The sequence below is a fragment of the Pieris rapae genome, chromosome 9 (genome assembly GCF_905147795.1).
Source record: "Pieris rapae chromosome 9, ilPieRapa1.1, whole genome shotgun sequence".
NCBI lineage: Eukaryota > Metazoa > Arthropoda > Insecta > Lepidoptera > Pieridae > Pieris > Pieris rapae.
The window spans coordinates 7,380,844-7,395,897 of NC_059517.1; the positions used below are offsets into that span (position 1 = coordinate 7,380,844).

General features: G+C 31.7%; 1 protein-coding gene across 2 annotated transcripts in view; it reads right to left on the reverse strand.

Annotated features, from left to right (window-relative positions):
• The window catches only part of LOC111003716 (protein amalgam), a 94,878-nt gene that overhangs the window by 77,895 nt on the left and 1,929 nt on the right, over positions 1-15,054 (reverse strand). For both annotated transcript variants that reach the window (XM_045629501.1, XM_045629500.1), the window contains exon 2: positions 3,715-3,877. In XM_045629501.1, coding sequence (XP_045485457.1) covers positions 3,715-3,781 — 67 coding nt within the window. In that variant the 5' untranslated portion in view covers positions 3,782-3,877. The remainder of the gene's footprint in view (positions 1-3,714; positions 3,878-15,054) is intronic.

Below are 15,054 nucleotides of genomic sequence, written 5' to 3' on the forward strand. Positions count from 1 at the left end.
CGGATTAAATATTTACACTGCAATCGTATAAAAACAAATCGTAAAAGTTACCAAGACTAGTTTTTCATTCAATCAACTCATTAATTTGTCGACATACTTTCTACATATACTAGTGTTTAGGCATAATGACTGAGCCCCCTTACGTAAGTTGATTACAAAAACTGCCTTAAACTTGTAATCAAATACATTTTGTTTATATTTACATGACTGCTCTTTATATACTTTCGTGTTTCGTAAGCTAGGTGAGAAGCATGGCCTATTTCTCTTATCGCATTCCCTACCTTGTTAAACAAAATTAATGGATATCTAATTAATTAGTCTTTGAACCGCCATTGAGGTGTGCCGAGTTGATTTATATGTCTGGATTTTTGCAAAACAATAATAATTTTTACTTATTTCGAATTGACACGATACGAAGGTTTATGAACTGTAGCATGTGTTTGGATTAGGCCAAATTATCTAATTTGAATTTTAAATTTATAGTTTAATATTCGTATTTACGATAGCGTTACACATTTTGTTCCGTTAATCATAATAACTAATACAGTTGCTAACTAAATATGTAAGGACCTTGCTATGACACTTTCAAAAATAAAAGAGTGCGTTGACAGCTGTCAGTTGTCACTGACGTCGCCCGATTTTGATGTGGCTGTCAATGAGATGGCTAATTACATTCCGTTCATTGATGAGTTAGTTCTTATTAAGGCCGTTTAATTGGGTCTATTAAAATGGAATAATTGCTCTATTAAACTCTCGATTTGATGTCGCTAATAACACGTTTAGCTTTTATGTATATAAAATATAATAATGTATTTGATGATATGTAGCAATTTTTATATGTCTAATCATTATAATACAACGTTTTATGCTATAAGCAACTGTTTTAGATATGTCACTCTGAAGATAGAATCCCCAAGCAAAGTGGAAGCGTAACAAACAAAGAGGGCCAGAAAGACTTGGGTTGAGGAAAACTGTAAACCCAACGTGATGGAGGCTCACAGTAGAAGTCCTCTGCCCCATACAGGGGTCATAAACTGAAGCCGCTATACACACAGAAATCTCTGTAAATAATTATATTCTTAGTCTTTTTTACAAATTGAATTTGTATCTACTAAAACAAAGATTACATCACACAAACAGCAATCTGATCAAGTGAATGACCCGATTCAGATAAAATCCATGTAATTTGTTCTTCACGATTGTTTAACCAAGGTCTTACAAGTTTCTCTGTGATTTCTAACATAAATTTGAGATAAGTTTTAGTCAAACTATCTTGAGTGCGCTCATATCACATTATAAAACTTTTATAAATTTTGACATTTTATGAGAAAAATAATTCTCTATGCAGGCTCTAAGTACTTCGTCCTAATTATGTTATGGTTTTAATAAATTTATTATATTATGTTCCATCGTAATCTAACAAAGGTGTTCTATGATACCCTCAAACAGTCAATCATTTGGCATTAAATTTGATAGTTTCATAAGTATGAGATATTTGTTTGATTATTTATTGAAGTGAAACTTCTTTAGGCTTGAGGGTAATTTTTTGAAGAGCAATAATAATAATATTAGCGTCACGATGATGTGCAGCGTTTTTGCAGAAGAAAAGGGAGAGAGGGATTGAGACCCACTGATAGAGAGTGAGAAAGGGCGAACGTAGCATGAAGCAAATAGCCATAGAGCGAGAGTAAGGAGCGAGCGAGTGACAAAGATGGAGAGTAAGAAAGTGCGTACGTCACATCACGCACAGTGCCATGGAGCGAAAGCTGGGAGAGAGCTATAGTGAGAAAGATTGAGAGGGAGAGTTAGGGAGATCGAGAAAAAATACACGCTATTGGTTGATATATTCGTTTAGAAGTAACATATGAGAACTTGAGATGCAAATTCTGCGCATAAAGTCTTGTGCTGTAAACGCAGATTTGAATATTATTATTATTACTCAATTAAAAAGAAGAATGAAAAAAATTTTGTTATTGTTCGCGTTAATTAACAGCATAATCAGCGCGTTTGATAAGTGATGTAGTCGCCTACATTACCAGAAAGGTAGGCATTGCCGGCCCTTTAAGAATTGGTATGCTACATATATAATATATTAAGAATTACGATGCCTGGTTGATATTTTTAGGTCGACCTATTTTTTTAAATAATCGAGACTGCAAGTCTAGCCCAGATTCTAAAATTGTTAGTATTAGTCAGAATTATATATTTACGGATTGTTGCGCCCGTTCTTTTCTGTGTAATGATTTTAAAATAACAATGAAATCATATAGTAATTGAGACGAAATTTGTAAATGTAGTGGTAACAACATATTTTAGACTACCCTCACACCACACAACACAGCTGAATTAGGTATTACTTAGTTTTGTGTTTAATATTTTTATCTTTCGTAAATATTTGAACATAGTATTGTCTTTTATTTACATAACTTTTACACATTTGAAGAAAAACACTTTTTTAACGGATTATAGATATGTATTATTATATTTAAACTTATAATTATTTTTACATAATTTTAAATTTAAACCGACGTTTCGCGTGCTTTACAGCGTGCGTGGTCACGGTGACTGAAGACAAAGGTGTTAAATGTCAAAAAGTATTACAACGCTATAAAATACGCTTTGACCAACCGAAAGTACTTGCGAAAGAAAAAAGATTCTTCCCAAGATTGGTACGCGAAGCCATTGAAATCAAAAAACACGCCAATTTCAATAGAGAGGACGGCCTAAAATTATCAAACACCTGGGATCCAATAATATCCAAATTAAAATCTCAAAATAAACAACCCGCGAAAATGGAGGACACCGTGAGCAATTTCTGCAAAAACCCTACATCTTTTAGTCGATACCAACTCCGGGGAAATAAATACAGATAACACAACATTTTCTGCAGCTGTAATACTTTTTGACATTTAACACCTTTGTCTTCAGTCACCGTGACCACGCACGCTGTAAAGCACGCGAAACGTCGGTTTAAATTTAAAATTATGTAAAAATAATTATAAGTTTAAATATAATAATACATATCTATAATCCGTTAAAAAAGTGTTTTTCTTTAAATATTTGAACATTTTTGTATATATTATGTATATATATTACAATGGTTTATTGTTATATGTAATTAATGTTAGCTGTATTATTACGAAATAAAAATATTTAACTTTTTATGACTAAACTACTATAACAAATAATATAGCATATTTGTTGGGATTTTTATAATTAATTTAGTTTTTTGTACTGATTAAACACCTTATCTAGTTGTTCATTTATATTATTCCAGTCCTTATATAATTAAATAATACATTGTATGAAACGACAAATACTCAGCATATTTATTAATTTGGGAAAAGTTTATTGCACTGTGTCTAAAGGTTATGTCAAAAAACATAGCTAATAGTGACCATGGTAAATGTTTTTACTTCAAGGAATAGTGAGGGAAGGAAGGAATAATAGCTATGATAAATGTAACAATTCATTAGTAGATTAACCCAGATTATAAAACTTAAACATAGACAAAAACGAAGCAGTGATGACGATAAAAATGTTCTGTGGTTTACCTTTCTGGTTAAAAATTATCGGTAGATAATAAAGAAAAATATAGGTAATTAGATAAGACTAGATTTTCTCTATGAAGCCCTATCTTATCCTACTTTATGGAAAATTTACCTGTTAAGACAACGTATCAGGTGAATAAGTAATATAACACGAAAAACTTACCTGAGCATTGTGACACGCAAGCAAACACGAAGAATGCTATGCATATAGATAATCTTCTTAGCTCCATGACTTCTACTGAACACTTTACAGATTAAAAATAAACTTTAACACTAGCAACACTGGTCACTAAAGGCACATTCCTTAACTTCAGGCACTTAGGAATCTGAAAAAGATAGGAATTATATTACAAGATTTGTCTATGATTTGAACATTCGAATATGGAGTTTCAAGTAAGACGCACCCATTTTGGACATAACTGTAATTAAAATATTAAACATTCTGTGCATTTTACGTTCATTTTTAAAGTCATATTGAAAACACCTACTTAGTGTTTTCAATATCGACTTTCACTTGTCAAATCCGCAGTTCCGGTCCGTATTAATCCGTATTCCATATGTCAAATACGGGACCTTACACTTAGTGTAAATCTCGATTCTTAACCTTATCCTTATTTTTAAAACTTTAGTTAACTTTAGCTTACTTATAAATATAAACAACAAAGTTAGAAAAGAAGAAAAAAGCTGCAATAATACTTTACATGGAAAAGTTTAGCATATGTTTAGTCTTTTTGGCAACAAAAACCTTCTATGGAAAAAATACACCTCAAAATTCAAAATAACTACTACTTAACTCAAAATAAATCTCAGACGCAATATTACAAATGTCTGTACAAAGCCGGAAGCGTTACATCTTATCAGACTTCAAAATAAACTAATAGAAGATATTTTGCAACGCTGCACCGCGTGCCTTATCTTGTACTGCCACGGTAGCGTTGTTGACCCCGGCATATCTATTTTATTGGTCTAAAATAGGAGCGCTAGATAAATATGTCGTACACGTCTTAAATCTATGTTAAAAAGCTTATGTTATAGGAAAAAAAAATTGAAATATAAAGTGTGCGTAGAGCGTGCGTGTAAATACCAGAAACAATTGATTAATTATTATTTCTGTAGCCCAATTAACACTTGCTTGATGGTTTACGAATTTAATGTCTCACACGGCTTACTTGATAATATAATAAAATGATCAGAGGAAGAGATCCAATCTGAGACGTAGACTAAGATCATATTTTGAGGTCGTAGCATCACCACGCTCGTAGTCTCACGCTAGTCAGCAGCAAAAAGATTGGCCAGTATTATTAGAAGCGTAATGGTTTTTGCTATTTTCCTACAAAAAAAACTTTTTTTATGTATGTGTTTTTTCTCTCCCACTACGCAAAATCTGGCTTGGCTACTTGCCAATTTAATTACGAATATCGACAAAAATATTTAATTGTAAATAGTGTTAAACTTATTTTGTAACATCTACACATCTTCATAAATATTCAGGTTTATATTACAAAATTACTTTAAGTTTGTTATGAATTTAATCACCGGTCAAGAAGATTAATAGCTTCTCCCAGCATACCATCGACAATCTGGTCATCTCAAGCATAGATTAAAAATACATCCAATCAGGAAGTGCTTAGGGTTGTCAGTGTAAAAATAGACGAATTTATTGATACAGTCCTTCCTCTGCTTGTCTTTGATGTTTAAATAAACTTAACTGTTAAGGCGTAGAGAGTTTATATAAGAATGTAAGCATGGGTTCTTCGTAATACAAAATTATTATTTAAACGACAATTTTAATTTAAATATTAAAAAGGTTAAGTATTAAAGTAAAGTAAGTCATAGAAAAGATATCATACCAGATAAGAGATTAACAAAAGGCTTAAATTATTTAATGGAACTATTGAAAATTCTGTATTGTATAATGTATTACTTCTTGCGCTTCTTCCAACCACCGCCACCGCTCTTAGTAATATTGTTTTAGCATCCGTTTCAATATTACAAATATGTTTTATTTAAATTTAATTAAATCCATAACATAACACACTAGAACATTCCTAAACTACTCTGTCAATTCATTAAAACTTGCGTTGACAGTTACGGCAGGGAGACTTTACAATATATAAATTATATTGTGCAAGCGTTGTTGCTTCTTCATGCAACTCTCATCCCATTCGTAGATCCGATCTCTGGCTATGACTTTCTATATGGACATATAACACTGAGAGAGTGAGAACATGGATAAGACTCAAAAAGAAATGAATGATCTCGATACATTAAAGGCGGTCAAAATAAATTAAAAAAACACTCTTTTCCCGCCGTTTTGCGGGCTTTACAGCGTGCGTGGTCACGGTGACTGAAGACAAAACGATGATGAATGTCAAAAAGTATCACAGCTGTAGAAAAAGTTTTATTATCTGTATTTATTTCCCCGGAGTTGATTCGCGAATTGTTTGTATGCGTTAAAAAACTGTTTTCTTTAAATGTCTTAAAGTTATATTAATAAAAGACATTACCAAAATAAATCAATACGAAACAAAACCTTAACACGCTTTAGCAATTAGGTGTTAAGAAATGTAATTTAAAGTTAAATGATTGATCATCTTCCGCTTAACTTAACAGGTATATTAAAACGCATCTCAACAATTAATTTTAACAAGGTATAATATATCGTTGAAGCTTGTGAGGTCATAAAATTGTAATAATAAGCACGTGTTATTTATCTGAAATGTATGAGCCGAAATTATGATAAAGTTTTAAAAGGTCTTTATTGATTCGCCGACAAACAGTTACGTCCTAGAATTGGATACAATCATTGTTTTCCATTTGTGTTTTGAAGTTGGATTTCTTAGCAGGATTTCTAATGTCAAATCGTTTTAGTAAATCCTTATATATTTCATGTCAACAACTACCGAACATATTATATATTACGTCACGAACATAAACTGCTAAACCAGGTAATATGGTCTGTTAAGTATAATTAACAAAAATCATAATGTATATTTGAAATCTAAGAATTCAAAGTCAAATCAAAAATCATTTATTCATATAGGTAACATAATGTACACTTATGAACGTCAAAAAAAAAGAAATATACATTAAATGAATCTAATTTTACATTTGCTGCCAGTTCTCAAATCAACGGCGTAGAACGGAAGAGAAGAACTTGTAAAAAAGTCTTTTTTTAAATTATAAGTTTTAATTATTTTTAATGATATCGCAAAAAGCTTGCCATACACGAAAATGCTAGGAAAACTGCGGGCTGAAGCTAGTTCAAAGTGTGAAAAGTTTTCATATGTAAATAACCTAAAAACGTTTATGCTCTGTGCATTAACAGTCCTTTACTCTGTAACGTGTAAATAATCAAGAAAATCGAGCAAAACTAAAATATTTCGAGACCGTTCCGATCGTTAATAATAACGGTTTCAATAACGGTTACTTTACTGATAATTAGGTTCTTGAGAATAATTTGCGTTATGGATGCTGATAATCTTAGGACTCCGTCCCTTATATTTCTTTTTACGAGTAATATTACTGTTATTAAAAATGCTTACAGACAGATAAAATGAGATGAGAAAAAAGATCTCTGTTCTGTACTTCTATGACAGCTATCTCGACTTCATTATTGTGATTTCGTATATTCTACATACATATATCTTTCAAGAAACCCGCTATTTCGTTAGCTAAGGGTCATGTGATACAACCCTATCAATCGAAATTATCTTACACATAGGTTATAAGTGCATCATAAAAATCGCGTCGAATGTCAGATGTATGGTAAAATAATGAAAATCTAATAAAACCACATTGCGATGTTACTGCTAATGCTACAAAATGCCATTTTGTAGCATTCTACTTCAAGTGTTTCCCCTTAGAGTATGAATTATAACATCGCTACTTAGAGGCCAGCAATTTTACATTTTCTTTAATTTTAGGAGAAGTTTTTAAGATGTTTTGGTCTAAACTAAGCAAACTATTACACACACATCGTGTTAGATTCTGTATTCAATGTCATATTATATCGTTAAGGGTCACTAATTAGACATGGGCTTGGCTTTCCAATGCCATTGGCAAACAAGAGAAACTTATTTATTACACAACGCGATTTATTACATAAAATCTATGCTCGTAGCAGATAAATATTTGTCAAACAAGATAAATAATCTACATTTTTGTATAGATTACATATCTGTAAAAATTCAAACAATTATTAATCGATATATATATATGTATATAATTTCAACTATAAAATTTAACTATAATAAAAAGTATTGCTCTCCTAGAAAAGTAAATATCGAAGATTTTATTTTTATCACTCCATATCATGCCCACACGTAACTAGTCAGCAAATTGTGCCCCGATGTGGCGAATAACGTTAGCTCCAGAAATACCACTTCTTGGTCAAGCAGACTGAAGATTACTACAGCATACGCATACAAGCGCCTGTCTGTAGTATAAACTTTAGTTGGTACTATATCGATTCGACACGTTTAGGCGCTAATTATTAGAAATAAAATAAACTCAAATTGAGTTAATGTTCACAGTTCATCACATTAAAATTTATTAAATTAAACTGTATTCTAAATATTTATGATTCACGCAACGCCGTAGGGAAAGGTTGTAAAAAGTAATGTCACTGTTATGAACATAAATCATGATTTAATTCAAACGCATCTGGCCCCTTTGTTAAGATTATAGGGAAGACGAAATTAGATGGTATTGTACAAAATAAGGGTCTGAAGAGCAAGAGCTTTCATGAAACGGTACTATAGTTTTGTTTAACACATAGGTTAATAAACCTTTCTGTCGATACTTCAGTCTAATAGAAAGTGAATGTGAAATTGTTTATTTAAGTATGTATTTGTTTTTGTATTGTGACCATCTTTGTTACACTAACGAACCTTTTTAGCTATTAGGTGCTTAATTTACAAATATCATAATATATTGTTTAAATTTACTTACTTTAACTTGTATTTAAATCTGATTAGAGCATAATTCGCCTTTATCTCAAGCCTGAGATCGTTCAAACATACTATATTGACACCTATAATCCTATGAATCACTACGATGACGTCATACCCTGAAACACACACACACACATTGTTATTTCGGCTGCAACTTCTCGACCTCAGCCACTAATGCCTTCAGGCCGGCCTCTCTCTCTTATTTTGGAGAAAGTGCACAAAATCCTTTCTACGCAAAACTTATTCTGTATGAGCAATCTCAGATATTGCAAATATCGTGAAGGTAACATCGAACCACAACAGACCGAAGTCTGAAATGTTCATTTCAGTTCATTAAATATGGACATTGTCATGATTAAAGGAACAGAATCTGAGACCCAGATATGGGTGAAATTGAATTATTATTATTAAAATTTAATGAGTGAACTTCACAGAAATGGTAACCTTTCTGTATAAAGAACATTAGATATCGTATTACGTAAACTCCGATTGTACTAAACTTTAAATTTGATGCGGCCCCTAGCGACACAATATAACCTTGGTCATTGTACCTACTACAAACATATTTGTGTAAGATATTCACAGTACTTAGATTCTGTCCGACTAACATAGTTCAATTTCTTTTTACTGTAGTGCTTTGCTATATGTATTCGTATATCAAGCGAATTTGATATGTTAAACAAGAATTGACGTCATTTATATATTTATTCTACGGAGCGCGCAAACAGCCGGTAGAAAGAATATTTTTAGTTTATCTACCTAATAATTAACATGACGTAATTCATATTACTTACTTATAAGCGACAACTTCTACACGGGATTTTCCGGTAATAGACAGAGGTTTATTATTTATTGCTATCTTTAAATAAAGACGTCCTTCTCGCAGTAATATTAATTAATAAAGTATGTTATGAAATATTGCTCAGAGGTCACTGGGGCGACTTTCACGATACTAACTCTTTGATATGATAAATTAGTCGTTATCTTTAATTGCTTGTTGACTAGCAGTGATTTAATTATGATCAGTAAATACTAAAAGGTTCTAATATTAGAAATGCGAACGGCTTGCACGTAGTTTTATTTATTTAAAATTTCTCAAGCTCTGTTAAGCAAGTTATATGTACAAAATAATTAACCTTTAATTGATTAACATAAAATTGAAATAATGAATATGTTATGTGCCTATCTCTATATGTATATTTGGTAGTGGGCTGGTTAATTTAAAAAAAGCCGTGTTTAGTGCCTATTTTTGGCCTAATCTGTTTTGCTGGTAACTTTATTATTTATTTTTTGCTTAACAATACGCAAAAAATTACTTTATAATTACTTTAAAAACAATAGTCATTTATTTTTAAATTTAGAACATAAATAAATAAAAGACGCAGTAAATTAACTCTATTGTTTTAACAAATAGTATTAGTAAAAAGTGCTAGTAAAAGCACATAACTTAAAACATGTTATAACAAAAACACTTTTTTAACGGATTATAGATATGTATTTATATTTAAACTTATAATTATTTGTACATAATTTTAAATTTAAACCGACGTTTCGCGTGCTTTACAGCGTGCGTGGTCACGGTGACTGAAGACAAAGGTGTTAAATGTCAAAAAGTATTACAGCTGCAGAAAAATGTTGTGTTATCTGTATTTATTTCCCCGGAGTTGGTATCGACTAAAAGATGTAGGGTTTTTGCAGAAATTGCTCACGGTGTCCTCCATTTTCGCGGGTTGTTTATTTTGAGATTTTAATTTGGATATTATTACATACGCTTTGACCAACCGAAAGTACTTGCGAAAGAAAAAAGATTCTTCCCAAGATTGGTACGCGAAGCCATTGAAATCAAAAAACACGCCAATTTCAATAGAGAGGACGGCCTAAAATTATCAAACACCTGGGATCCAATAATATCCAAATTAAAATCTCAAAATAAACAACCCGCGAAAATGGAGGACACCGTGAGCAATTTCTGCAAAAACCCTACATCTTTTAGTCGATACCAACTCCGGGGAAATAAATACAGATAACACAACATTTTTCTGCAGCTGTAATACTTTTTGACATTTAACACCTTTGTCTTCAGTCACCGTGACCACGCACGCTGTAAAGCACGCGAAACGTCGGTTTAAATTTAAAATTATGTACAAATAATTATAAGTTTAAATATAAATACATATCTATAATCCGTTAAAAAAGTGTTTTTCTTTAAATGTGTAAAAGTTATGTAAATAAAAGACAATACTATGTTATAACAAGTTCAAACGAATATACATTATTGTTCTCATTAATAAGGACTTATACTGGGATTACAATTATATCGTAAGATCTGATACTGTAGAGCAGGAAACCCTAACACAGGTGTATTTTACTTCCACGAGTTAGAAAATCTTAATGCATTCACTTATATCGAAAAAATATTTGTTTTAAAACATTATGCTTGTACTTACAGTGAGACACAATATTTACCAATGTCGCGATGACATAGCACATTGGATACTTATAAACCAAGAGGGCGACACAATATGAACACTCAAGAGGAACAAGTATTTGCAAGTAGAGTTATGCAACTTCAAGTGTGGCTTTCCAAGTCCTGTACAAAAGCGTTATTACCACAGGTTCTAATTAGTGAACAGTGTTAGCCTAGTGGCTTCAGCGTGCGACTCTTATACCTGAGGTCGTAGGTTAGACCCAAAATCGACGGCGTGTGTCAGGCAAAGGAGGCTGATCCTGCCTATTAGATTTGCCTGCCTATAGAGATCACGAAACAGATTCAGAAATCTGAGGCCAAGACCTAAAGAGGTTGTAGCGCCACTGATTTGATTTTTTTTTCTTATTAGTGAGAGTTATATATATATATGTACCTACTATCCATTTCTTCTGCCAAATAGATTAATATAAATAATAAATAGCCGAAATTCCGATGACCGAGGAAAGATAGCAAACAATTGAAAATTGTGAAATATCTTTCACCTGTGGGTAAGGTAATTTTAGTACTTACATTTTTTGCGTTTTTATGGAATACAATTCATTAGATATAATGAATTGTTCATAGAAAGATATTTCTATAAAGGAAAATCGTTGTGAATACTCGGCAGTGTAAATAAGTCGCTACACGTTGTATCGTTGCAAAATTATCAGCGAGATATCGATTGCGTCAATGTTAACTATCTGATAAGGTTCCCTTGACATAAGTCATTTAAAGAAAATCACAGGATTGTAACGCGATAGGGACAACCCATCATGCCAACAGTGAAGAACGTGAAATTTTAAATACACATTAATTGTAATATTCCGCTGTATATTTCAATTATATTTAATTAAAATTGTGTATGTATTGAAACAGATTATCAAATGTGTAAGATGTGGCCAGTTTTTGTTAAATTTCAAGTTTTATGTATGTTATTTTGTTTTCTTTTCTCAGATGGTAAATAATCCGTCATAATTTGAAAAGAGAACGTCACAACATTTTTAAGCTAATTTCATGGATTCGATACGCTTTCAAAAGCAGCAAAATAAATAAACCAAGTAAGCTGAAAATACTAAATCACTTTTCCTTTCCATAAAAAGAAAACGCAGACTCAAAGTAGGCCGTATCAATTACTATGAAAAAAGGTTTAACACAAAGAGTTTTATTGCATTTAATTGTTTCAAGTGACCTTATGGTACATAAATTCAAGCGCAATTATCATTTTTACTTTTTTAAAACATAAGGGAACAGGTAAGTGTTGTATTAATATTAATTGAAGGCCACTAAATACTAATATGATTTTTTTGTGTTCCTTTTAACGCTCTGAACTTTAACTACGTAAATATTAATCTACGTCTAGTAGATTAATAGTTACGTTTTTTTTCTATCCCGAAGATTTAAGCCTAATAAGAAAAATTATATTTTTTTAGTTATTTTTCTTTTTTATCTAGCTAGACACAGCCTTAACCGTGTACTAAAAACAGTTGTTGAAAATTTCTAACGAATAAAAGTGTAAGTGTTGTACAGAAATTGTCATTTTGAAAAATATCAACGCATAGGCAAAGCTACATAGGCTTCACATTATTTTACTTTTGTCTCTACGAACCTAATTAAGAGAGTATTCACTTAGATGGGTTATCGATTCTAAATATTAACACTTTTTTCAGGAAGTACCCGATGACTCAACTACCTATATATTGCGTCATGCTTAAAGTGAGCAACATTTTACTTTCAGAGTTCGCGAATTACTTCCGTCACGTAGGAGACTTAATAATTCACAAACTGTACTTATTTTGAATTTTAAAGTTCAATAAAATTAAATTGCCTATTATTGGAATACATTATCATCGATTATGCTTGGTAAAAAACTCCGACCATTAATAAAACATGTCAACAAATTCATTGTCTGTGGCTTTTCGTTTTTGGCGCGCTGTCATTGACATCCTTCAGTTTTTTGCCACATTCGTTCATGAACGAGATGAGCTGGTTATGATAATTAGATTCGGAAGTGAATGAGGTTAGCTTTCTTTGGAGTTGTATGTCAGAGGGACAATAATACCACCTGCACATCTTTTATGAAACGTTGACTGAATGAAATTGAACAAAATGCTTTATGTACGATTTCTTCTTTAAAGTTTCTTGCATATTTGATCGAAAAACCACAGATTATATAAAAAAATGGATAAAATAGATATTATATCGTATAAATATTACAACACGCATGCATCTGTTTGTTGTCAGTATATTGATTAAATATTTTTATCTGTTACAAAAGTATTGTTTACATAATTTTATAAACTCGTGTATATTATCATTATCGCTATAATACCGACAAAAGCGAATAATGTTAAAAATGTTTTTTTCAATAACTTAATACAAAATGTCCGTTTAAAACGCTAAATAGAAGTTGACAAAAACAGTAACTAGAACAAGAAAGGTAAAAACGTCGATTGCCGATATCATTTAGTGGAACCAAATTCAATTGACACCGCGCCGCCAAACGCAAAAAGTAATACTTTGTGATGCGACGGAATTCGTTTCCTTTGCCCATTTAGAACGTGAATAAAAAACAAATTGTCATAATATTCAAATTCGTTCCTAATTCTTTCATCGGAAAGATACCATTCGCATTATCATTCAAATCATTCAATCATTCAAATTATGATCACGTACCGCGAACCCTTTTCCAAAACTCAAGGTCCCGGCCCCTTCGATTTTGACACCTTTTATTTTTTCGAAGAGTAATTGTTTTGTGCCCCTCATGTTTGCTAAATGTCTTTTTGTATTAGATTTCAAGGTTAGAAAGCTGAAACCGCTGATCTCCCACGGTTGTCAGCTGCTTAGTTTTTTTTGACAAGTGTTGTCGGCTAGCGCGCCTAATCCCGTTCATTCTAATTTTGAATTGGATGCTCAATTAATTCATCTAGTTCGTTTACTTTCATTCCATTTAGATACATTAAAATCTTGTTTGAAAGGTAAAAATGTTCTTAAGAAAATGTTGTGTCCTATTTAGTAGTTTAACAGAAAAGGTAAATTCTACAAAACAGTTCTTTAAGCATATATTTTGAATAGATAATATTTTACTATTAGAGATCGTCTATAATCATATGTTAAAGTAGCGAAGGTGAATTATTATTGTCAGTATCAGACACAGTTACCTGTTTAGATAATCCCTTTATCAAAAGTCGATAAGATACGGAATTTTTGACATATATTTGTTATTCACGCACGTAGACATATTCCCAGGCTGTATGTTAATTGTCAACAAATTCTAACCCTACGAAGTAGATACACACAGTTGTCTGCTTAATTGGGATAAATTCCCGCGTATTTTTTGACAGTAGCAAAACTCCAAAATATATTCTCGACAGGTCAGTGTAATTTTTTATTAGACACCTAACTCTAACATCAAAGTCAAAATATTAATATTTATATGAGTGAGGCATGAATGTAGTAAAAATAAATAAATAAATACATAAAATAAATAAATAATGAATCTATTCCAGTGGCCTACATAAAACCTTTTAGAGCCGAAAAATTCGTGTTATATTCGTAATATTAAGGAAATAAACAAATAAAAAATATATTATTTACGCGCCAATACACACAGATAGTAACGAATGTCAAGGTTATGCAAATTGTACAATAACAATTTGCAAGCGCATTAGATTTGCATTTTATTTGCATTTCTTATGTAATATGACGCCACGATGAATAGTTTGAGAAATATATTAAAAAGTGAAAATTTCGTTGTATCTAGATGTACCTATAGTGTGGGATTTCAGTGTTTATTTCGATATTTTTTTTTATTTATAGCAGGGGGAATACTGTCAGGAGGCGAAGGAGGCAAAGCACATTGCCAAAAAACACGCACTTGACGTTGCCTTCTTTTTAAGAATTAGAACGATCTTGAAGGACCATAAGCCGAATTGGTTCTGAAATACTACAGGGGGCAACTGGTTCCACATAGTTGTGGTTCGTGGCTACAACTTAAAAATATGCTCAGTTGTGGAACGACGGATGTCAAGGTGATATGGAGTAATTCTCAAAGAATATAATTATAAATATATTTAAGTTATGA